The sequence below is a fragment of the Oncorhynchus clarkii genome, chromosome 5 (assembly GCF_045791955.1).
Source record: "Oncorhynchus clarkii lewisi isolate Uvic-CL-2024 chromosome 5, UVic_Ocla_1.0, whole genome shotgun sequence".
Taxonomy (NCBI): domain Eukaryota; kingdom Metazoa; phylum Chordata; class Actinopteri; order Salmoniformes; family Salmonidae; genus Oncorhynchus; species Oncorhynchus clarkii.
In genome coordinates, this window is record NC_092151.1 from 73,725,754 (window position 1) to 73,750,470 (window position 24,717).

General features: G+C 44.3%; 1 protein-coding gene and 1 pseudogene across 2 annotated transcripts in view; one reads left to right on the forward strand and one right to left on the reverse strand.

Annotated features, from left to right (window-relative positions):
- The window catches only part of LOC139409371 (capping protein inhibiting regulator of actin dynamics-like), a 30,888-nt gene extending 16,821 nt beyond the window's left edge, over positions 1-14,067 (forward strand). Inside the window, exons 2-9 of one of the 2 annotated variants that reach the window (XM_071154430.1) lie at positions 8,371-8,539; positions 9,140-9,272; positions 9,554-9,709; positions 9,839-10,081; positions 10,216-12,880; positions 13,057-13,250; positions 13,388-13,547; positions 13,752-14,067. In XM_071154430.1, the coding sequence (XP_071010531.1) occupies positions 9,231-9,272; positions 9,554-9,709; positions 9,839-10,081; positions 10,216-12,880; positions 13,057-13,250; positions 13,388-13,547; positions 13,752-13,912 (3,621 nt within the window). In that variant the 5' untranslated portion in view covers positions 8,371-8,539; positions 9,140-9,230 and the 3' untranslated portion in view covers positions 13,913-14,067. The remainder of the gene's footprint in view (positions 1-8,370; positions 8,540-9,139; positions 9,273-9,553; positions 9,710-9,838; positions 10,082-10,215; positions 12,881-13,056; positions 13,251-13,387; positions 13,548-13,751) is intronic. The other variant, XM_071154431.1, reaches the window with a different exon arrangement.
- Positions 14,068-15,624: 1,557 nt separating this feature from the next.
- On the reverse strand, positions 15,625-17,775 carry LOC139409757 (beta-alanine-activating enzyme-like; annotated as a pseudogene).
- Positions 17,776-24,717: the final 6,942 nt, after the last annotated feature.

The following is a 24,717-nucleotide window of genomic DNA, read 5'->3' on the forward strand; positions in this document are numbered from 1 at the left end:
ATGTTTGAAGCCTGAAATGTGGCAAAAGGTCGCAAAGTTCAAGGGGGCCGAATACTTTCGCAAGGCACTGTATATATATTTTTAAAGTGATTTTAGACAAGGCCTTAAAAAGATTGGACTCAGACTATAATTAATGATAACCTTGGGAGAATACAAGGAGGCCTTTGTTGGCTTATATTTATACCTCTTTTTAACTGTCTCATTTAGAAATGCATGGTGTGGTGATGCAGTGATGGGTTGTACAGTAACTGATATCAAAAGCTTACAGGGCTTATCTTAGACTTGTGTGATGGTTTAAGGCCTCTGTGTGACCCTGTGTGTGATTTCTGCACTCTGTACCTACTTGTATCACCTATTGATATCTACTTTCCTATGGTGAATTAATACATTCTGAAAGGATGAAATTGAAAGGACAAAAACGAAAGGAAATAAAGCAACGCATCAGGACAGCGAGCAGTAAACCCCTGTAGATTATTGATTATCCAAGCTAAAGTAAATAACTGAAATTGATCAGTGGAATAGTTTTAGTTAACAACTCTGAATATGGACTTACATAAATCAATTCACAGCCTGAGCCCATATCTCTTCACTCTAGGCTTAGGCTTGAAGCATTTCCTTTCTGCATTTACAGACAGCCCGATGTGATGTTAGGCTATAGTTCAAAATATAGGTCTGTGTTGATATTAGAGAGTAATAATAGCTTTACTATGTAGTCGATTATGTTTAATGCTGATCATTCAGACTTAACCCTAAAGTAGACGTGTGGAATGCTACTAGTTGTTCTACTCTGCTGAAAACATGTCCTTTCTGGTTTCATTTTTTAAACTTTATTTAACAGTTAAGAACAAATTCTTAATTACAACAGCCTAGGAACAGTGGGTTAACTGCCTTGTTCAGGGGCAGAACAACAGATCTTATTTCAATCTAGCAACCTTTAGGTTACAGGCCCAACAATCTAACCACTAGGCTATCTGCTGCCCCATGCATGAGTGTGTGAGCACGCCAGGGGCAGTGAGTGCAGTATGGGCCAGCCAGTGAAACAGAGCAGAAGCAGTGTAGTATGGGCCAGCCAGCGAAACAGAGCAGAGGCAGTGTAGTATGGGCCAGCCAGCGAAACAGAGCAGAGGCAGTGCAGGACAGGCCTTAATGCTGGGAATAATAGGGCATCATCCACAGTAGAACACTCAAAACTTCTCCAGAGGGAGAAACAGTCAAATCAAAGTTTATTATTGTCACGTGCGCCAAATACACCTTACAGTGAAATGCTTACTTACAGGCTCTAACCAATTGTGTGAAATAAAGGTGTGTGTGTGTGTGTGTGTGTGTGTGTGTGTGTGTGTGTGTGTGTGTGTGTGTGTGTGTGTGTGTGTGTGTGTGTGTGTGTGTGTGTGTGTGTGTGTGTGTGTGTGTGTGTGTGTGTCGGGGGGTAAGTAAAGAAATTAAACAACAGTAAAAATACATTTGAAAATAACATTAGCAAGGCTATATACAGACACCTGTTAGTCAGGCTTATTGAGGTAGTTTGTACATGAATGTATAGTTAAAGTGACTATGCATATATGATAAACAGAGAGTAGCAGCAGCGTAAAAGAGGGGTTGGGGGGTGGCACACAATGCAAATAGTCTGGGTAACCATCTGTTTACCTGTTCAGGAGTCTTATGGCTTGGGGGTAAAAACTGTTGAGAAGCCTTTTTGTCCTAGACTTGGCACTCCGGTACCGCTTGCCATGCGGTAGTAGAGAGAACAGTCTATGACTGGGGTGGCTGGGGTCTTTGACCATTTTCAAATCAAATCCAATTTTATTTGTCACATACACATGGTTAGCAGATATTAATGCGAGTGTAGCGAAATGCTTGTGCTTCTAGTTCTGATAATGCAGTAATAACCAACGAGTAATCTAACCTAACAATTCCACAACTACTACTCTACTACTATAAAGAATATGTACATAAAGATATATGAATGAGTGATGGTACAGAACGGCATAGGCAAGATGCAGTAGATGGTATCGAGTACAGTATATACATATGAGATGAGTAATGTAGGGTATGTAAACATTATATTAAGTGGCATATTTTAAAGTGGCTAGTGATGCATGTATTACATAAAGATGGCAAGATGCAGTAGATGATATAGAGTACAGTATATATATATGAGATGAGTAATGTAGGGTATGTAAACATTATATTAAGTGGCATTGTTTAAAGTGGCTAGTGATACATTTTTTTACATTTTTTTTTTTGTGGCACTTGACCACACGACTGAACAGTAGTCAAGGTGCGACAAAACCAGGGCCTGTAGGACCTGCCTTGTTGATAGTGTTGTTAAGAAGGCAGAGCATCGCTTTATTATGGACAGACTTCTCCCCATCTTAGCTACTATTGTATCAATATGTCTTGACCATGACAGTTAACAATCTAGAGTTACTCCAAGCAGTTTAGTCATCTCAACTTGCTAAATTTCCACATTATTTATTACAAGATTTTGTTGAGGTTAAGTGAATGTTTTGTCCCAAATACAATGTTTTTAGTTTTAGAAATATTTAGGGATAACTTGTTCCTTGCCACCCACTCTGAAACTAACTGCAGATCTTTGTTGAGTGTTGCAGTCATTTCAGTCGCTGTAGTAGCTGACGAGTATAGTGTTGAGTCATCCACATAGATAAACACTCTGGCTTTACTCAAAGTCAGCGGTATGTCGTTAGTAAAAATTGAAAAAAGCAAGAGGCCTAAACAGCTACCTTGGGAAATTCTTTATTCTACCTGGATTATGTTTGAAAGGCTTATATTAAAGAACCTCTGTGTTCTGTTAGACAAGTAACTCTTTATCCATATTGTAGCAGAGGGTGTAAAGCTATAACAAATACGTTTTTCCAGCAGCAGACTATGATCAATAATGTCAAAAGCTGCACTGAGGTCTAACAAGACAGCCCCCACAATCATTGTATTATCCATTTCTCACAGCCAGTCATCTGTGTAAGTGCTGTTCTTGTTGAGTGTCCTTCCCTATAAGCATGCTGAAAGTCTGTTGTCAGTTTGTTTACTGTAAAATAGCATTGTATCTGGCCAAACGCAATTTTTTCCAGAAGTTTAGGGTTGGTAACAGGCTGATTGGTCGGCTATTTGAGCCAGTAAAGGAGGCTTTACTATTCTTGGGTAGCGGAATGAGGCCTGAGGGCCCACACTTTCAAGTAGGCATAAATTGAAGATGTGGCAAATAGGAGTGGCAGTATTGTCTGCTATTATCCTCAGTAATGTTCCATCTAGATTGTCAGACTCCGGTGGCTTGTCATTGCTGATAGACAACAATATTTTTTTCACCTCTTCCATAACGACTTTACAGAATTCAGAAGTACAATTCTTGTCTTTCATAATTTGGTCCGATATACTTGGATGTGTAAGACTCAAGGCTGTAATCGCTGCCAAAGGTGCTACAACAAAGTCCTGAGTAAAGTGTCTGAATACTTATGTAAATGTCATTTTATTTTTTTGTTATAAATTTGCAAAAAAAATCTAAACCTGTTTTTGCTTTGTCATTATGGGGTATTGTGTGTAGATTTATGAGGGGGGGGGGTAGGAAACAATTTTAGAGTAAGGCTGTAACGTAACAAAATGTGGAAAAAGTCAAGGGGTCTGAATACTTTCCGAATGCACTGTACACGTATTGAACACATGTGTCTAAACACACCTCTCATACTGGCAGGCAAAGATATGTGATTACCGGTATGCACTAGTCTAGTGTAAAATAACATTTGATTACATTTTCTTAATTTTCCTTGGCATGTGAAATAGTTTTCAACTAGGACACTCAGTGAGGATAGAAAAGCATTTTAGTGGGAAAAGTGATAGCCTCCTTCCCAGTTCTTGACTTGGATGGAAATAGGGGCCGGTACTCAGTTTGGGTACCTGTACTGCTTATATTAAGGTGCAGGAGCGCCGCAATACTTTTGAGCTAATATTCTATAAGAGGAACAGGAGGTCAAGCAGTAGAACATTTGAGGTGTACTCAGCGCCTGTGAGCTCCTGCCCAAGTCAAGCACTGCTCCTTCCACTCTTGAGATACAGTAACAATATAATATCTATGGATAGCATATCTACACTGATTTCAACAACAGTCAGGAGATCCCTGAGAGACAACTTTCAGACGTTTTATTTTAGACACGGAAATGTGTATCTTATATGACTGGGAGTGTATAACTGACTGGCAAGGAAAGATAATGAGGAAATAAAGATAGGAAGCAAAGGTCCTCTTATCTTCAGTTCAGCTCTGTGGCATGGAAACTGCTTGGTTGTCAAGACTCAATCACTACCAACTGAAATCATGCCCTGTCAGTGTCTGCTAGTGAAGGGGGTTGCATCGGCCAGGGTTGTGTAGCAGGTAGCTATGATTTATGTTTTTGACAGTAATTTACTGATACAATATTTCACACCTGGTTATTGGTCAATAAATCACATAGCCAATACTAACAAAATTATATTTTGCTCTTGTAATGTAATCATTATGCTATAGTAGCAGTAAGCAACCACCTTGTAGATAAACTAACAGCAAGCTTCCTTCATAAGAGCTGTAACTAAAACAGCAGTAATATTTGTGCAATATAAGGTTAATATCTCTGAGTGTGGTTTTCCAATTAATTTGTGGAGAATAGAAACTATATGGACACTGATGTGTCCTTGTGCACATTGTCATTGTCATTTCCAGAGATAAACTTCTTTACTCAGGGAAGCGCATTTTGTACTCAGATAAACAGGAAATTCATCTTAATATAATTTCCTGTGTGGTAGAGCTTCACTCCATATTATTACAGGGGATTCTGTAGATATATTGGTTTATTTTGTTTGTGGGCTACCTGGAGTGCTAGCATTCTACAACATGGCAGCTCTGAAATGCTCTGTGAACCAAGGTTATTATAGTAAACGAAAACCAATCATGAAAATAAACTAAAATTATACTGACAATATTATCTTTGACTCCAAAACAAACTAAAATAATAACCCTAATGAATTATGTTCAGTTTGAGTTTTTTTCTCAACTTTGGGCAAAAATCTAATGGGGTTTCAAGCTACTGAATCTGGAGGGTAAATGCTGCTAGTATATAGCCATGTTTTAAATAGTCCTAGTGTGTGCATCACTATCACTAGCTATCACGGAGAAATGTCTAGTTAGTTAACTTGATTCTTCTTACATGTACTACTTAAGTAAAAAAAATCCTTCCACCATATTGGCGCACTATTCCTTTTAAATCCAAGTCACAGATAATGACTTAAAGATTTGAACCTAACCTTAGCCCTCGAGAACCCATCTTACGCAAAGCTACACAGCCATATGGTTTTCATTTGAACTGACCACAGCAGGGCCAATGTGTACAACAGTCCCGACACTCTGATTAACCGTTAATCACTGTGTTCAATGCAGTTTTAGAAAACTCTGAATTTTTTTCATATCACCAAAATAATTTTACAAATACAAAGATACACTTACTGTGCACTGTTTTAACACAGATTCCCACAGAGGTGTTTTGTGTTGCACTTCCTGAGCTAATGGAAACTCGGGAGGGAACAAAAAACCTGTCAATTCAAAACTGTGTTACACACAAAAAAAATCTGTGGTAAAACAGCAAGTGTAAAGTTATTTTGGATTATAATTAAGTTGAGCGTTCAGGGTTTCAAAAACCGTATAGCAATCCAGGATCAATTGTTTCTAGATAGAGCGTTTCACACTTGACAAAATCACCTCAGCTAATCAAATGGGATGTGGAATTACTCCAATATAGCATTGGCGTCATGAGAAGGGCTAACCTAACCTATGACTTGACCCATCACCTTATCAAATATGGTGGATAAATAAGATAGTTTACTCAGGCCATTTACCATTTAAATGTTTTTTAAGGTTCCGTCTGTGTAAGTGGGCATTCCCTCTCTCGCAGGAGCATGCTTTCCCGCATGAGCTCATGATATCATGACACAAGGCGAGACCCAGATGCAGACACAGGAGGCAGATGGTTGGGGTCTTACAATATTAATTAATCCCAATAGGGTAAGGCGAGAGAATGGTCGTGGACAGGCAAAAGGGTCAAAACCAGTTCAGAGTCCAGAGTCAGGCAGAGGTCAAAACCAGTTAAGAGTCCAGAGTCAGGCAGAGGTCAAAACCAGTTAAGAGTCCAGAGTCAGGCAGAGGTCAAAACCAGTTAAGAGTCCAGAGTCAGGCAGAGGTCAAAACCAGTTCAGAGTCCAGAGTCAGGCAGGGGTCAAAACCAGTTCAGAGTCCAGAGTCAGGCAGAGGTCAAAACCAGTTAAGAGTCCAGAGTCAGGCAGGGGTCAAAACCAGTTAAGAGTCCAGAGTCAGGCAGAGGTCAAAACCAGTTCAGAGTCCAGAGTCAGGCAGAGGTCAAAACCAGTTCAGAGTCCAGAGTCAGGCAGAGGTCAAAACCAGTTCAGAGTCCAGAGTCAGGCAGAGGTCAAAACCAGTTCAGAGTCCAGAGTCAGGCAGAGGTCAAAACCAGTTCAGAGTCCAGAGTCAGGCAGAGGTCAAAACCAGTTCAGAGTCCAGAGTCAGGCAGAGGTCAAAACCAGTTCAGAGTCCAGAGTCAGGCAGAGGTCAAAACCAGTTCAGAGTCCAGAGTCAGGCAGAGGTCAAAACCAGTTCAGAGTCCAGAGTCAGGCAGAGGTCAAAACCAGTTAAGAGTCCAGAGTCAGGCAGAGGTCAAAACCAGTTCAGAGTCCAGAGTCAGGCAGAGGTCAAAACCAGTTAAGAGTCCAGAGTCAGGCAGAGGTCAAAACCAGTTCAGAGTCCAGAGTCAGGCAGAGGTCAAAACCAGTTCAGAGTCCAGAGTCAGGCAGAGGTCAAAACCAGTTAAGAGTCCAGAGTCAGGCAGAGGTCAAAACCAGTTCAGAGTCCAGAGTCAGGCAGAGGTCAAAACCAGGACGACTATCAAAAAGAGAAGAGCAAAAGGAGTATGGGGAAAAACATGCTGGTTGACTTGACTAACATACAAGATGAACTGGCACAGAGAGACAGGAAACACAGGAGGGAGACACCTGGAGGGGGTGGAGACAATCACAAGGACAGGTGAAACAGATCAGGGCATGACACACAGTTCCTCCATAATATCTGACATGCTCACAGGAGAGAGGGAACAGCTGGCTCTGGTCTACTTTGTGTCCTCTCCCTAGTCGCCATACCTGCCCGACCAGATAAAAGTGTGTCAGTGAGATGTCTCGCTTTCTCTTCTGTCTTTGACCTTATGTTCAGTTGCATAAAGTAACAACCCAAAAACAAACAAAAAACAATATAACCCAAATGCCTCCTAGGTTCCCACTCATGCTTTCTGTCCCTAACACTAAACCTAAAACTGAAACTAAATAATATAAAAACGAAGTTAAACTAAATTAAAACTAGAAAATCAGGTCTGAAAACTCGCTGAAACTAAACTGATTTGGGAAATAAAAACACAAAAATATAATAACCTTACTGTTGACATTAGGAGCTCCCTACACTTTAATAAGAGATCTGTTGGTCAGCTAAGTTGCTGCTCAGATGAAACACCATCTGACAAGGTCACAAGAGACAGGACAGTCATGATAAGCAGGCAGTCATGATGAGCTTCACCGCCATTGTTTCTGCGTTTGTAGTAAACTTCTGGTTATGCGATTGCATAGCTGGGATTTTCAAGGTTGATTTGTAATGAGTAATTGGGGTGGTGAATACTCTACTCCAAACGACCCAGCTGTTGGTATAGTGAAGTTGGTATAATAACTCTCCTTGGGGACAATTTATGAATCAATTTGGCACAAGCCACGATAGAAGAGTATTTATGTGATGAAGGAGCATGTGCAAACGTCAGTGATAAATCACATCTATGTGGAATTAGACTACCTGGAACCTCAAAAGTCCACAGCACACCATGGTGTGTAGATAACATGAACAGTATTGAACTGTCTAAAATTGCTTTGGATAAGAGTATCTGTGTAGCCTTGAGTATCTGTTCAAGTGAAACAAATGTATGTTTGCATATGAGAAAGAGAGACAGTCGTTCAATGAGTGAGTGATTTCCTGAATGACTTCCAATGGTCCAGTCAGGTCAGAATGATTCCGCCTTTTTATGATTCGAATGTTGGTTTTCCTCCATGTCCTTATGACTATTCCTACTTTATTTAGCACATTCTGTTATTCAAGGTAAGTATTATCAACCGATCCAAGGTTTTCTCTTCACCTCATCTGCTGTGGAGTTATTTTGTGTAGATTCACACACACTCACACTACGGGCCACTCATTTAGATGTAATTATACAGTCCACCACGGATGTGATAATGAAGAGCGATAAGGTGATATTGTGTAGCTTTGGTTATCATTTCTCTTTCTGCCTGCAGAGAGGCGACGACAGGGCAAATTCCAGCCGTTCAGACGCCTGTTTGGGAAGAGGAAGAAGAAGGCAGCAGAGCGGGACTTCAATACAGCAGAGCTGAAGGCTAGCTTCTCCACAGGGGAAGTGTCTAACGGAGTCATCTCAGATGATGAGGAGACCAATCAACATTTGAGGTAAACAGGACATCCATGCATTCTGTTTGATATTATGAGAAATACTCCAGTAGTCCAGGTTGCATTTATACACTGTTCATAATGTTGTCATGAGGACATGCAATGCAGTTGAGTTGCTCTACATTGCCGTTTTCCCCCTATTGCTTGTACAGGTCCCCACCTCAAAATGAAACAAGCTCTGAACACAGGTCTTATCAATAACTTAGACTGCATGGACTTGAGCACATTGTCTTTAATCCCTTCCAGTAAGCCACACCCAGACCACAGAGAAAGCCTCTAATACTATTTCCGCTAAGACCCAACGTGGATCCCACATATATTATCATGTGGCTTCTTGTTTGGCATGCAATGTTATCTATTTTCGAGTCGGTAGATTCGACTAAATCTCAGTCTGGTGAGAAAGGGGTGCAGTTCAGTTGAAATGTGGTCTATAAACTGCTTGACTGACTTTTAGATTTTAATTGGTGGAGTTTAGAGTGTGTGAAATGGTTTCTGTTTGTGCAAATGAATTTGCTCAGGGATACTACATCTTGTCAGAAATTAATGAGTGACTGACTGTAATAGCATGCTATAACTGTAGCTCCCATTATGTCTTTGCAGGGAGCTGAACCCCATTGGGTCTCAAGCCCTCTCCCACGACAGTGTGTTTATCCCAGAAGAAGCAGTACAGGAGCTCAGCCCAGAACAAACCATGTCCCAGGAAAACGTCTCCGATAAAGTCAGGAACTTGCAGGTGGGCCTTAAACACACATTCAGATGTATGTTCACAGTCTTGGTTGATGACTCTAATTACCATGTACTCGAAAGTCAACTGTTGCTCCCAGATAACAAGACACTTTAACGTTACTGCTGTCTTCAATGTTAACAGTGAGTGTGTGTGTGTCTGTGTGTGTGTGTGTGTGTGTGTGTGTGTGTGTGTGTGTGTGTGTGTGTGTGTGTGTGTGTGTGTGTGTGTGTGTGTGTGTGTGTGTGTGTGTGTGTGTGTGTGTGTGTGTGTGTGTGTGGAAAATACAGCGGCAGATAGCAGAGAATATCAAGTTTGGCCAGAAGCACCCCTCTCTGAGGAAGAGTGAGGGAGACGAGGGCAGCTCGGATGAAGAGGAGGTGCCCAATAGCCCTCTGAGGGTCTTAGCCCAAGTGGAGGCTGAGCCAGTGGACACAGAGCCAAAGGTAATAGCAGATCATTAATTGCATAATGTTTGGTTCACTGTTAGCTTATAATGATACCGTATTAACACAAATAATTTTTGTTGGAAATATAGGAAGATAATGAACATTTTATGTTTCCATGACAACCAGGGGGCCAGTCAGGACCAAGAGGCCGGTGAGAGCCATGGAGCTCCCCAGGCTGAAGCCCCCAGCACTCCAGTGAAATCTTCCAGGTCCAAACAAGTTCTTCCAGCCATCGGCACCATTGAGTCCATCGACCTGGATGAAGTCTCACAGTCTGTCCCTCGGCTGGACAACACCGCTGCCAAGCATAAGCTGTCTGTCAAACCCAAAAACCAGAGGATCTCCCGCAAGCACCACCGGTATACACAGGTGAGAGGGGGTCATGGTCCTTACAGTTGGTGGTCTTTCTTTGGTTTGAATGTGCATACATAGAATTGTCATGTAGACTGAATATAGTGAGATAAAGCTCACCAATAGAAATCAAAATACATATTTTTTTCCAGGATCTGCAAGAGGTGGATATCCCTGGCATACAGCAGGAGGAAAAAGATGCAGCAGACAGCCAACACAGGAACGCTGAGGAGGAGACACCCCCAGAGAAAACCAAGAAGCAGAAACTGCAGGAGGAGGAGAGATGGGAGTCCAGGAGAAAGAGAGAACTGGCGGAACAGAGGCACAGAGAGGAAGAGGAAGATAGGAAGAAGAAAGCAGAGGAGTGGCGGCTGTGTGAGTTAGAGGAGGAGCGATGTTGCGAACAAGAGGAGGGACGTATACTTAAAAAGGAGGAGGAAAGGAGGCAGAGAGAGGATATGGAGAGGAGGATGAAAGAAGAAGAGGAGAGGAGGCAGAGAGAGGAGATGGAGAGGAGGATGAAAGAAGAAGAGGAGAGGAGGCAGAGAGAGGAGATGGAGAGGAGGATGAAAGAAGAAGAGGAGAGGAGGCAGAGAGAGGAGATGGAGAGGAGGATGAAAGAAGAAGAGGAGAGGAGGCAGAGAGAGGAGATGGAGAGGAGGATGAAAGAAGAAGAGGAGAGGAGGCAGAGAGAGGAGATGGAGAGGAGGATGAAAGAAGAAGAGGAGAGGAGGCAGAGAGAGGAGATGGAGAGGAGGATGAAAGAAGAAGAGGAGAGGAGGCAGAGAGAGGAGATGGAGAGGAGGATGAAAGAAGAAGAGGAGAGGAGGCAGAGAGCGGAGATGGAGAGGAGGATGAAAGAAGAAGAGGAAAGGATAGAGAAAGAAGAAGAAAGAAGGATGAGAGAGGATTTGGAGCTTATGCAACGAGAGGAGAAGGAGAGGACACTGGAGGAAGAGGAGAAAGAGGAAGAGGAAAGGAGTAGGAAAGAAGAAGAGGAGAGGAAGCAGTGTGAACTGGAGGCAGAGTGTCTTCGTGTAGATGAGGAAAATAGACTAAAAGAGGCAGAAGAGGAGGAGAGAATGACAAAGCAGGTGAAGAAAAAGAGAAAACTGCTTGCAGAGGAGGAGAGGAAGAAAAATGAGGAGGAGGAGGAGGAGGAGAAGAGGCTGTGTGCAGAAGCGGCTGCGAGCAGCTCGGACCCTGAGAGGAAGAGGAGGGCAGAGGAGGTGCGCTGGAGAGAGATGGAGAAGAGACAGAGGCCGTTCACCGTCAAAGGGTCCTCTGGGGAGAAGCAGATCCTGTTCCAGATGGTCAACCTAACGCCTGTTATACCGGCCTCCAGTCAGCAGGGGAGCGCTGTGACTGAACACAGAGAGAGAGCCAAGGCCTCATCGCTTGGAGGAGCTGACTCCCCCACCCTCCTGTCTTCTCAGTATGTCCGCCACACAGCCATCCTGGTGACAGGTTCCCAGCTATGTGGGACTGCTGTCAACCTGGACCATATCAACGAAATCGCTTGTAAGTCTCTCCTGGGTCTGGCAGATGAAAAGAAAGCTGCCATGGGAACCCCACTACCAACCAAGAGCAAGACCCCACTAGTACGTAAGTCTGGAAAAACCAAATCCCTCAGTGAGTCCACAGACCAGTCCAGTGCAGCCGTTCTTGCAGAGTGGGCCAGTATCCGCTGCAAGATATTTAAGGGGGCAGAGGAGGGGAAGTATGAGGAATATCCAGACCCCCATAGCCAAAGCCGACCCAGCAGTGAGGACCAGAGTCCGTTCCCCCATACCAACCTCAGGAAGACCATGTCCGCCGGCGCCAAGTTCTCCATCACTCCGGCCAGGAAGAAGTTTTCCGACTCCAGCAGGAACTCTGAGGTGTTGAATCCGGAAGAGAAGGAAGGAGGAAGCCCAGCCTCTGCTCTCTCCAACACCTCCTCCAGCACCTCTGTTCCCTCTGCAGCCTCACCAGCCCCAAGCAGCAAAGCCCAGAGCAGGGGTGGTAAGACCGTCCGGATCGCAGACGGAAAAGGGGAGTGCATGTTTGCCAAAGACCTCCCATCGTTCATAGTCCCCAGGTCTTCCCAGTGGTCCCCCAGACCTGAGGGGTCAGTGACAGACGCTGTGAGCCTGGGAGGAGAATCAGAGGACTCTGACGGCCGGGAGGAAGGGAGGGAGCAGGGCCAGCCCTCTCCGTTTGGGATCAAGCTGAGGAGGACCAACTACTCCCTCCGCTTCCACAGTGATCAGTCGACAGATAAGAGGAAGAAGAGGTACAGCGCCGGTGACAGCTTCAACGGTGTCCCCTCACCTCTGACCCCCATTGACCCTGACTCTGACACCTCAGTTTTCTCTGATAGATCCAGCCCTGCGTCTCCATTCAGAGAGAGCATTCCCGGGGTAAAGCCTGGACATATGGTTGTATCTCTTCCAAAGCCCCGGGCCAAGGCAGGCAAGTCTCCCACCCCTTCCATGCACAGCGAGGAGGAGAAGCCTTCCAAACCCTCACTCTACCAAAGACCGAGCACATCTCCTAAACCTGCCACCCCTCCCCCCTCTCCACTCCCCAAGGTGGGCAGAGGGGGTTCAAGCGATGCAGTGGTCCAGAGGACGAGGGTGGGGGCTGATTCAGCTGGCCATGAGGAGCGAGATGAGAGGAGGGAAGAAACCTCAGCTGTGGCCCAGCTCCACAGGAACGGCCAGGGACAGGGGGGTCAGAGGGAGGAGGAGCCCAAGGAGAAGAGGTCCTTCTTCCCCTCCATCAGTATGCCCTGGAGGGAGAAGGCTGACAGGAAAACGGAGCTCATCAGGAAAGGTTAGTGTCATCTTGGGAAGTGCATGTACTGCTAGTGCTCCAATCACCATGACAGAGATTTTATGGATTGTTTTTTTTTTTAGCGAGTAGGGATGTCACACCTGCATTTTAATTACTTGAGTGATTTTGTGTGTATGATGTCAAGTATGATGGTTGTCTCATCTCACCACTTACAGAGGGGAAGCCATCGCTGCAGAGCAGGCACTCGTTAGACAGCGTACGGGTCCAGGACAAGGAGGCGGGCCCTCCGTGGATCACTCTGGCGCTGCAGAAACAAAAGGGCTTCAAAGAGCACCAGCAGAGCCGAGACGAGCGCCGCAGCAATAGAGAGGCCAAACTGCCTGAGAAACAGGCCAAGGACAAAGACAGCGTATGATACTGCACTTTAACACACATTACTGTCCTTACCTTCATACCATTATGATTATGCTTATGCAGAGAGAGAAATGCATTCAGGGCAGTAGGAGAGACTGGGACAGTCCGCTAAAAGGTACATGTGTTTCACAGTGTGTGTTGGTTAGTCCTTCAGAGGGTAAGGGGAGTGGAAACACCAGCCCTCCCAAATCACAGACACCGGAGGAGGCCAAGAGACCAGACACCCTCCTGGGCTGCTTTGAGCGCCGGGACCACCTGAAGAAAGCCAACACTCTGCCCAGCACAGTCACAGGTAAGAGCTTTCATATTCACAACTGTTTGTCATCACACTTTCCCAAGATCAGATCAGACAGTTAGGATATCTCACATATGAAACATGATTCTATTACATCTGGATCATCATAATCAAACAAATCTGTTATCAAACTGGGTTATACAGTTTTATGGTGTCCTCAGCATGCATTATAACCCTTTCTCTCTGGGTCTTGTGTTACAGTTGAGATTGCAGACTCCACACCATCGCCCCCTGCAGTGAAGGAGGTGACCAAGCGCTTCCCGTCCACTGACTCTCCCCAGGTGTCCACTGAGCCGGCCTGGTTAGCTCTGGCCAAGCGCAAGGCCAAGGCCTGGAGTGACTGCCCTCAGATTATCAAATAACCTCCTCTCTAACCTCTACACTGCATCAGTACTGTACACACACTACCCATGAACTATGACCCCTGTCCCAAACCCTCCCGACCTCTCCTCTCTGCCCCTGATCTGCCCCTGCACTCTAACCTCAACCCAAGCCTCCCCCTATTTCACCATAACCATGTACTATGATAACCATGTACTATGATTAAAAGTGTGTTTCACATTCATAATATAAACACAGTCACACATTTACAAACACGAACACTCAGTACAAGCATGCACTTATACAAACACCTGAAAACACAAAGTTTAAGATTACCTGGCTGTATGTTATCAACTATATAATATCTTCCAACAAGTCAAAATATCCTACTGTAGCCAATCATGGCCACTGCTGGCCTTTGCAATAGCCAATCCCAACCCTTACTTCCCAACAGTAGCCAATCAAAGCACCACGGATGTAAAGAGATCATACATAACATAATACAAGAAAAAAAAGCTTATGTATTGAAAAGATCAATCCCACAGGTCTGAAAAGGGATATAGATTCTTCATTCAAGGGTACTATGGGAACAGTGTTTTAAGGGCTACCAGTAACCAATAAACCAACATGACAGATGATCACCCAGTTGTATCACCCTTAGAACCACAATATTTCTGTTACCTTATCTCGTGGGTATTATTTCAAGCACTGATTTTAACAGTGATGAAACAATATATTTGTAATCTCTGAGCCTTGTCTGCGTTGTACAAAAGCTTTTTTTTTTTTTACTTGTATTCAAAAGCAGTACTTAGTATAACTATTCTCACTGTGCCCGTGATGACTGTGACAGCTGTCTAAGATACTATATTGCAGAAAAAAAAAAGAAAAAAAAAATCCCTTAACAAAGTTGTTTGAAAATCACCGCAGTTTGTAAAATAACACTAAAATCTGTCAGAATCAAATGTCGACTGCACTGAAACACAGCACTAAAGACCAAGGTTCAAGTGGTTGAATTGCACAGTATTCTCACCATTCTAATGTGTCATGGATTTAGCTTTGCTATGGAATGAGACTACCTGCCTGCTGTAACATCCCATGTGCTCAAGTCACTGCTAATGTGATGATCCATAAGGCCTTTACATGGTCCTACAGCATTTGGAAAGTCACATTCTCTGAATCCCATCATTGGACAAGTTAAACTATATCACATCCTCTTAATTTACCTCAATGTGATTTGAACCAATCAGCCCTGCTGTGAGAACCTCTGCTGGGCTGTTTGTTGGTGACTGACAGCGTATGGATATTTCTTCCATCATTATCTTCCTCTCACTACTCAATGTAATGATCTGTATGTATGGATGTAAGTATGGATGTATGTTAGAGGCGGTTTTACCAGGACATTGGTCAGAAAAAAGCCTGTAAGGCTCAGTCAGTCACTTTGTCATTTATTTGTATTATTTTTTTTAAATTTGGTCGTGTGCAATAGTGTAGTATACAAAGTGTTGTATGTAAAAATAATTGGGGTAATAATTGCACTTTTTTGTCCCACTTAAAAAAGGTATTCATGAGAACATCTTTAAAGTGATGCAAATGTTATGAATTATAAATTAAATACTGATGTCTGAACTCAAAGCCTCAAGTCATATTTCTCCTCCAAATTAGTATCAATAGTTTGCATTTGTTTCCTATATTACTTTTAAATATTATAACATAGTACAAAAATACATGATGTCATACATGTCATCTCAGGAAACTATTCGAGCTCATCTGTCGGCTCCACACAGTACACAAAGTCATTGCGTCATTCGACCACCAGGAGCGCTGACACACCACAGGAGAGGAGCTCCCTGGGCAGAGAGAGGCTCTCAGAGTTCCATTCTCTCCATCCAGAACACACAGGGTCCCATCTGTGGAGGCCAGGCCCACCAATGTACCTTCCATACCTCAGGGGGACCCCTCAAACACACAGGGGCTGGAGTACACCCTCTGGTAGAGCCACATCAATGAGCCGTCAGCACAATTCAGACAGTACACACACCCGCCATGTGACCCACACACAATGCTCTGCTTGTCTGGTGTGATGCAGGGGGATGAGAAGACTGCCCTTGGTCACATACTGCCACAGCAGCAGAAAACACAGTATTAAAGATGAAACACATAAGTGAGCAATATCAATAGCTACTTGGTGAAAATGAAGATGTTAAGGAGAAAGACTAAAAATGGACATTATCTTAGTGCCAGTTCTTCCTCTCACCATTTTCCCTGTGTGTCTGAGGCAGCAGATGTTTCCATCCACAGAGCTGATGATTAGGTTTCCAATGAAGCAGCTTGGGATGGAGAAAAATGTAGTCTTCCTGGAATACATCTACAGGACAATACCTGTGTCCTGAAACAGAAAAAGAGTTTGAATCTTTTCTCATTCACACACAAGCATCTGTGATTTTTACAGGCAAGAAGGCATGGACACTCACAGGATGGAGACAAAGGAAGTTTCCACCAAGGGTGGCGACACACTGCTGTCAGAGAGGGATGGAGACAGGGTGAGGAGAACACATCTCCACTCCCACAGTGGTGCGTCCACACACACTGCCGAACCTAGAATACACACAAAAACACAATTATACAGTACTGAGCATGTGATTTAAGATTTACACTTGACACACACACACACGCACACACACACACATACACACACACACCTGTGGGTCAAGGGCATAGACGTGGCCATCCTGCGACCCCACCATCACCAAGCCTGCGAGGGGGTCCACAGTAGGACAGCTCTTCACAGCATCTCCAGTCTCAAACACCCACTGTCTCCCCAGACTGCACACACAGTTAACACACACAACCATCATAGCACCCTGAGATTAAAAACAGTTAACACACACAACCATCATAGCACCCTGAGATTAAACACAGTTAACACACACAACCATCATAGCACCCTGAGATTAAACACAGATAACACACAGCATAGATCCTCAATATACACTGTAGAATAGAATAGAAGACTAAATTAAACATAACCAAAAAAACAGATGCTTTATGTGGATGCTGACCAACCACGATGAGTCTTCCACATCAGGACACAGCAGCAGAGGACTCGATCCTGTCCTGAGACCCTCTATAACACAACAGCCCCCCAGTGACAGGTCCAGGGCCTGCATCATGTGGGAATGGGAACCAATGAACACTGTGGCCCTGGGGCCTCCTCTCTGGACCAGCAGGACTGGAGAGGCATCCACACACCTCTCTGTCTGACTGCAAGCTCACCCTCATCTCCAGACCCACAGCCTCTCTAAGGAGAGGGATAACACTGCTAGCACTGGGCTCATTGGTTTCCACTGCCTAGGAATGGTTGTGTTATGTCCTCTTATTGGACCCAAATGTCTGGGAGTGGCTGGATTCTGTGCTCTCTTTTTTCCTATGGGAGTGTATTTCTTGTTCTTATGATTGGTCCCTCTGAGTCTGAGTTTTCATTGGTCCTCAAAGGGTCTGAATGACCCATCTCTACAACCTCCTCTGGTCTCCTTACCACAATACATCTTAAATCCCTCTTCACAGAATAAATGACAACTCCCAGTGGTGTCTCTGCAGGGTCTGTATGCGGTCTCTTGGGCTGTGCTGGGGAGACAGGGTCTGCTGGATGTTTCTTGTCCACAGGATGGGACGTCCAGCTGTGCTCTAACTGGAGAGTCAGTGTTTCTGTGGCAACATGGTACAGGACGTCTGAGAAGGATCCGTCCAGTATAGCCTCCAGAAGCCCAGATGAAGTCACTCCTACGGTGGTGGTGATGTCATCACAGAGATGCACGGCTTGCAGTGAGTCGCCTCCACTAAACAGGAAGTTGGAGTCCTCCTGGATGGTTTCATCCTCTGCCTGACCTATAAAGTCTCCTGACATGCACAAATATACATGTATAAATATGTAAACTCTTGATGTAAAAGGGATACTGACTTGTTTGTATGTTTGTACTTAAGTGTCAAAAGTAAATGTAGTTGCTAAAATATACTTAAGTATCAAAGTAAATGTACAAATCATTTTACATTCCTTATATTATTAAACAAACAAGATGGCACAATTAAACTTTTTTTTATTTATTTTTTTACCAATAACCAGGGTCACATTCCAACACTCAGACATAATTTACAAATAAAGCATTTGTGTTTAGTGAGTCCGCCAGATCAGAGGCAGTGGGGATGACCATGGATGTTCTCTTGATAGGTATATACATTTGAACATTTTCTGTCTTGCTAAGTATTCAAATTTAACAAGTACTTTTGGGTGTCAGGGAAAATGTATGGAGTAAAGAGTATGTAATTTTATTTAGGAATGTAGTGAAGTAAAAGTAAAAGTAGTCAAAAATATAAATAGTAAAGTACAGATACCCCAAAAAACAACTTAAGTAGTACTTCAAAGTATTTCGGGGCGTTCCTAAAAGACGTAGAATCGCAAGCTAGCGCGAGGTCGCGCTGTTTTAAAGGAGGGAGTAGTGTAACGACCCTGGGTTTATAAGCGCGTATATCGACTATTCCGCTTGAGCATGCTCTTGGGGCAAAGTCGTTAGCGCGCTGGACTTCGGGCTAGAAGGTCGAGGGTTGAGACTTGCTCCCTGCCTGCTTCATTACAGTACGTGCTGTCGCATGAAGATGACAGCGTGTAGAAAATATTGCGTCACATCGTGAAATATCCAATCATAATTTAGTATTTTATTGTGGCAAATGTGAACATTTTTCACGTCGCAGTCGACGTCCGTTAATCTCGAATATAAATAGTATAAATAGTAAAGTACAGATACCCCAAAAAACAACTTAAGTAGTACTTCAAAGTATTTCGGGGCGTTCCTAAAAGACGTAGAATCACAAGCTTTTGAACCTGTAATCGAACCCAAAAATGCTAATGCTCCAGATACTCAATTAGTCTAAAGATGGCAAGTTTTATTGTTTCTTAAATCAGGACAACAGTTTTCAGCTGTGCTAACATAATTGCAAAAGGGTTTTCTTATGATCAATTAGCCTTTTTAAAACGATAAACTTGGATTAGCTAACACAATGTGCCATTGGGACACAGGAGTGATGGTTGCTGATAATGGGCCTCTGTACGCCTATGTAGATAATCCATAAAAAAAATTGCAGTTTCCAGCTACAATACTCATTTACAACATTAACAATGTCTACACTGTATTCCTGATCAAGTTTATGTTATTTTAAAGGACAACATTTTTTATTTTCTTTCAAAAACAAGGACATTTCTAAGTGAACCCAAACTTTTGAGCGGTAGTGTATATATTGAGCATGTCAAAGTAAACACATAAAATACAATTACAACAGCATTTTTTATGTTCATTTACACATTTCTCATTTAATAAATTGTCTTTATATTGCCTCCATCAGTGGTGGATAATTCCAAACTGAATGGGACTAGGAGTAGCCTGTGGGGTGCGCCAGAGGAGCTGGAGCGCTCTCTGAGCAGTCAACGTAGCACTCTACTGGACCAGTATCCCAGCATGGTCAGCCAGGTAGGAGAGGCCTGGCGGCGCCGACATACAGTGCCTTGCGAAAGTATTCGGCCCCCTTGAACTTTGCGACCTTTTGCCACATTTCAGGCTTCAAACATAAAGATATAGAACTGTATTTGTTTGTGAAGAATCAACAACAAGTGGGACACAATCATGAAGTGGAACGACATTTATTGGATATTTCAAACTTTTTTAACAAATCAAAAACTGAAAAATTGGGCGTGCAAAATTATTCAGCCCCCTTAAGTTAATACTTTGTAGCGCCACCTTTTGCTGCGATTACAGCTGTAAGTCGCTTGGGGTATGTCTCTATCAGTTTTGCACATCGAGAGACTGACATTTTTTCCCATTCCTCCTTGCAAAACAGCTTGAGCTCAGTGAGGTTGGATGGAGAGCATTTGTGAACAGCAGTTTTCAGTTCTTTCCACAGATTCTCGATTGGATTCAGGTCTGGACTTTGACTTGGCCATTCTAACACCTGGATATGTTTATTTTTGAACCATTCCATTGTAGATTTTGCTTTATGTTTTGGATCATTGTCTTGTTGGAAGACAAATCTCCGTCCCAGTCTCAGGTCTTTTGCAGACTCCATCAGGTTTTCTTCCAGAATGGTCCTTTCGCAAGGCACTGTATGTCCGACGTGGCTGTAGGGGTTCTGAGGAGGTACCACAGGCTCAGGTGGTTCTCTAACAGAAACCTCAATAACCGCACCTTCAACATCAGACCTGCTCACAGAAAGACTACCCTCAACAATGGCCAATCCTTTCTCCAAACACCTCAGAACACCATACTGAATGTGAGTAACCCCAAGAGTCCAAAGTTGAACCTCAAAATGACAACAACCCACACCCATCTTCCTCCACAGACCAAGGTCAACCTCCAGGAATGGCCAGCAGAGAGGCTGTCCCACAGGAAGGGTACAGATTCAGGGAACGGACAACCGTCCCACCCTGTTCTAGTGATGGACTTCTCCTCTCGCCTCTCCTCTGCAGGCTCCAGTCCTGCCTCCTCCCCTCCCTCTGCAGCCCCCTCCCTTCTCTCTGCTCCCTCCTTTGCAGACTCCTCCCCTCCCTCCTCTGCAGCCTCCCTTCCCTCTTATCTCTCCTCTGCAGACTCCTCCCTACAGGAGAGCCCTGAGCCGGAGGAGCCCCCCTAAAACCAGACCTTCATGGTGTCCATGCCCTCTTCCCCATCCCCCAGGGTTAGACATACTACCCTGGACTTCAGTCCTGCCAGATCTGAAGACACCTTCACAGCAGGAGGGTTGAGCAGTCCATCTCTATGGAAGTGTGCCCTACCCACATTTCCCCATCAGAGGTTTTTCACAGCGGTATGCCCTGTGGTCTGTATGGAGATGTCTTCAGACAACCGCTCCCCAGTAGCACAGAGTCCCTACAGAGCCAGGCTGCTGATCTGGGACGGCCAGCGTGCAGCATTTAACGCCCACCATAGAAGCCCCAAGCCAGGCTTTGCTGGATATCATCAAAGAAACACTGTGGAGCCCAGATCTGCCCCTGAGTCTTCACCCTCCTCTCTTCATAGGCCTCTGATGCCACCCAGGAAGCCCCAACACCTGGACTCCTGCAGTCGCTCCCAGCTGAAACTCCAATCGTCTAGATCATCATCTGATCATGAGTCTGGGGCAGGCCAGCCAAGGCTCCGGCGACACTATTCCCTGGATTCCTTCTCCCCATCTGTCAGTCTCTTACGAAACTCTGCTAAGCAGATTGACAAGGACTTCCAGATGCTCTACCACAAGCTTGTCTGTCAGGGCAAATCCTCCTCCTCCTGCTGTACCTGTGAGAGGAGAGCAGAGACCACCAGAGGAACCTCCTCTTCTACTCTGGCTGCCCTGGCCCTGTCTCCTCACCACTCTGTCATGAGGAAGCGTTGCAGGGAGCTGGTCCAAGAACAGTCCCCAGAGTCCAAACGTTACAGGGATAGCTCCTTTGCGTCCTCCCCAGGATCCCTCCGCCAGAGGGTAGAAATGTTCAGGTGCCAGAACCGCTCAGGCAGCCATTTGTCCTCCAACCAGTGGGACATCTCCTGTGACTCCCACAACTGGAGCCCCCGCAGGGCCAGTCTGGCTCATACCCACCACAGCCCCCATTACCAACATCACTCATCAAATGCAGCAGTCAGGAAAGCTGAAGGCTCCTGGTCTGGCCTGCATGTTGATCAGCACTCTCCTGCTTGGGTAAGGGTCTTCCACAGAAACAATGTACATGCAGTCCAAGATAAATTATAATGTATGTCTTATTTTCTAACATTGCTTTCATCTGTCTGCTGTCTAGAGAGAGAAATACAGCCGATTTGTTGGAATTCATCAAGGTTTGTCTAGTCTCAGGGAAAACATCTACTTGTCTAATCTTTGATTGACCACTTTGGATTCAGTTCTGATGATAATTTATTCCTCCCCTCAGGAAAGTCAATTGTCAAGGCAGAGTGCCAATGTGGCTGTTTGCCAAGGTAACCATGACCTTATTCAGAAAGTAATATGTTCTGCATTGTTGTTTAAATATTTAATATATGCATTTCATTGTTTGTCACGTTAACCACCCTCCCTTCTTTCCCCCAGTTTCTCTAGGAGACAGCTTCTGTATAAATGTCAACCCACAGAAAGGCTGTCCTGTCCTGCACCTCTACCTGAGTTTTTTATATGCCAGAGTTGAAAACATCTCTGCTGTTTATCTGCATTTGAAAACATACTTAGGATGTCCCAATAACCATTAACTAATTTGTTATAATGAAATGTTTATGCAATGTCTTTTTATATACAGTACCAGTCAAAAGTTTGGACAAACCTACTCATGCAATGGTTTTTCTGTATTTTTACATTGTAGAATAATTAGTGAAGATTTTTTCAAATCTAAGAAATAACACATATGGAATCATGTAGTAACCAAAAAAGTTAAATAAATCAAAAATATATTTTAGATTCTTCAAAGTAGCCACCCTTTGCCTTGATGACAGCTTTGTGCACTCTTGGCATTCTCTCAACCAGCTTCACCTGGAATGTTTTTTCAACCATCTTGAAGGAGTTCCCACATGTACTGAGAGCTTCTTGACTGCTTTTCCTTCACTCTGCGGTTCAACTCATCCCAAACCATCTCAATTGGGTTGAGGTTGGATGATTGTGGAGGCCAGGTCATCTGATACAGCACTCCATCACTCTCCTCCTTGGTCAAATAGCCCGTACACAGCCTGGAGGTGTGTTGGGTCATTGTCCTGTTGAAAAACAAATGATAGTCCCACTAAGCGCAAACCAGATGGGATGGCATATCATTGCAGAATGCTTTGGTAGCCAAGCTGGTTAAGTGTGCCTTGAATTCTAAATAAATCACTGAAAGTCACCAGCAAAGCACCATCACACCTCCATGCTTCACGGTGGGGACCACACATGCGGAGAGCATCCGTTCACCTACTCCGTGACTCACAGACAGTGGTTGGAACCAAAAATCTAAAATTTAGACTCATCAGACCAAAGGACAGGTTTCCACCAGTCTAATGTCCATTGCTCGTGTTTCTTGGCCCAAACAAGTCTCTTCTGCTTATTTCTGTCCACTAGTAGTGGTTACTTTGCAGAAATTTGACCATGAAGGCTTGAGTCACGCGGTCTACTCTGAACAGTTGAGATGTCTGTTACTTGAACTCTGAAGCATTTATTTGGGATGAAATTTCTGAGGCTGATAACTCATGAACTTATCCTCTGCAGCAGAGGTAACTCTGGTTCTTCCTTTCCTGTGGCGGTCCTCAGGAGAGACAGTTTCATCATAGCGCTGGATCGTTTTTGTGACTGCACTTGAAGAAACTTTAAAAGTTCTTGAAATTTTCCATATTGACTGACCATGTCTTAAAATAATGATGGAATGTCGTTTCTCGGCTTATCTTGGTCTTGGACTTGGTCTTTTACCAAATAGGGCTATTTTCTGTATACCACCCTTCTCACAACTGCAGGGCTTAAAAGAACTAAGGAAAGAAATTCCACAAATTAACTTAATTAAGGCACACCTGCTAATTTAAATGCATTCCATGTGACTACCTCATGAAGCTGGTTGAGAGAATGCCAAGCATGTGCGAAGCTGTCAGGACAAAGTGTGGCTACTTTGATATAAAATATTTTTATTTCACACTTTTTGTTAATACATGATTCCATATGTGTTATTTCATAGTTTGGATGTCTTCACTACTATTCTCCAAATGTAGAAAATAGTAAAAATAAAAACCCTGGAATGAGTAGTGTCCAAACGTTTGGTACTGTATATACACTGCTCCAAAAAATAAAGGGAACACTAAAATAACACATCCTAGATCTGAATGAATGAAATATTCTTATGAAATACTTTTTTCTTTACATAGTTGAATGTGCTGACAACAAAATCACACAATTATCAATGGAAATCTAATTTATCAACCCATGGAGGTCTGGATTTGGAGTCACACTCAAAATTAAAGTGGAAAACCACACTACAGGCTGATCCAACTTTGATGTAATGTCCTTAAAACAGGTCAAAATGAGGCTCAGTACTGTGTGGCCTCCACGTGCCTGTATGACCTCCCTACAACGCCTGGGCATGCTCCTGATGAGGTGGCGGATGGTCTCCTGAGGGATCTCCTCCCAGACCTGGACTAAAGCATCCACCAACTCCTGGACAGTCTGTGGTGCAACGTGACGTTGGTGGATGGAGCGAGACATGATGTGCTCAATTGGATTCAGGTCTGGGGAACGGGCGGGCCAGTCCATAGCATCAATGCCTACCTCTTGCAGGAACTGCTGACACACTCCAGCCACATGAGGTCTAGCATTGTCTTGCATTAGGAGGAACCCAGGGCCAACCACAGCAGCATATGGTCTCACAAGGGGTCTGAGGATCTCATCTCGGTACCTAATGGCAGTCAGGCTACCTCTGGCGAGCACAGAGGCCCCCCCAAAGAAATGCCACCCCACACCATGACTGACCCACCGCCAAACTGGTCATGCTGGAGGATGTTGCAGGCAGCAGAACGTTCTCCACGGCGTCTCCAGACTCTGTAACGTCTGTCACGTGCTCAGTGTGAACCTGCTTTCATCTGTGAAGAGCACAGGGCGCCAGTGGCGAATTTGCCAATCTTGGTGTTCTCAAATGCCAAACGTCCTGCACGGTGTTGGGCTGTAAGCACAACCCCCACCTGTGGACGTCGGGCCCTCATGGAGTCTGTTTCTGACCGTTTCAGCAGACACATGCACATTTGTGGCCTACTGGAGGTCATTTTGCAGGGCTCTGGCAGTGCTCCTTGCACAAAGGCGGAGGTAGCGGTCCTGCTGCTGGGTTGTTGCCCTCCTACGG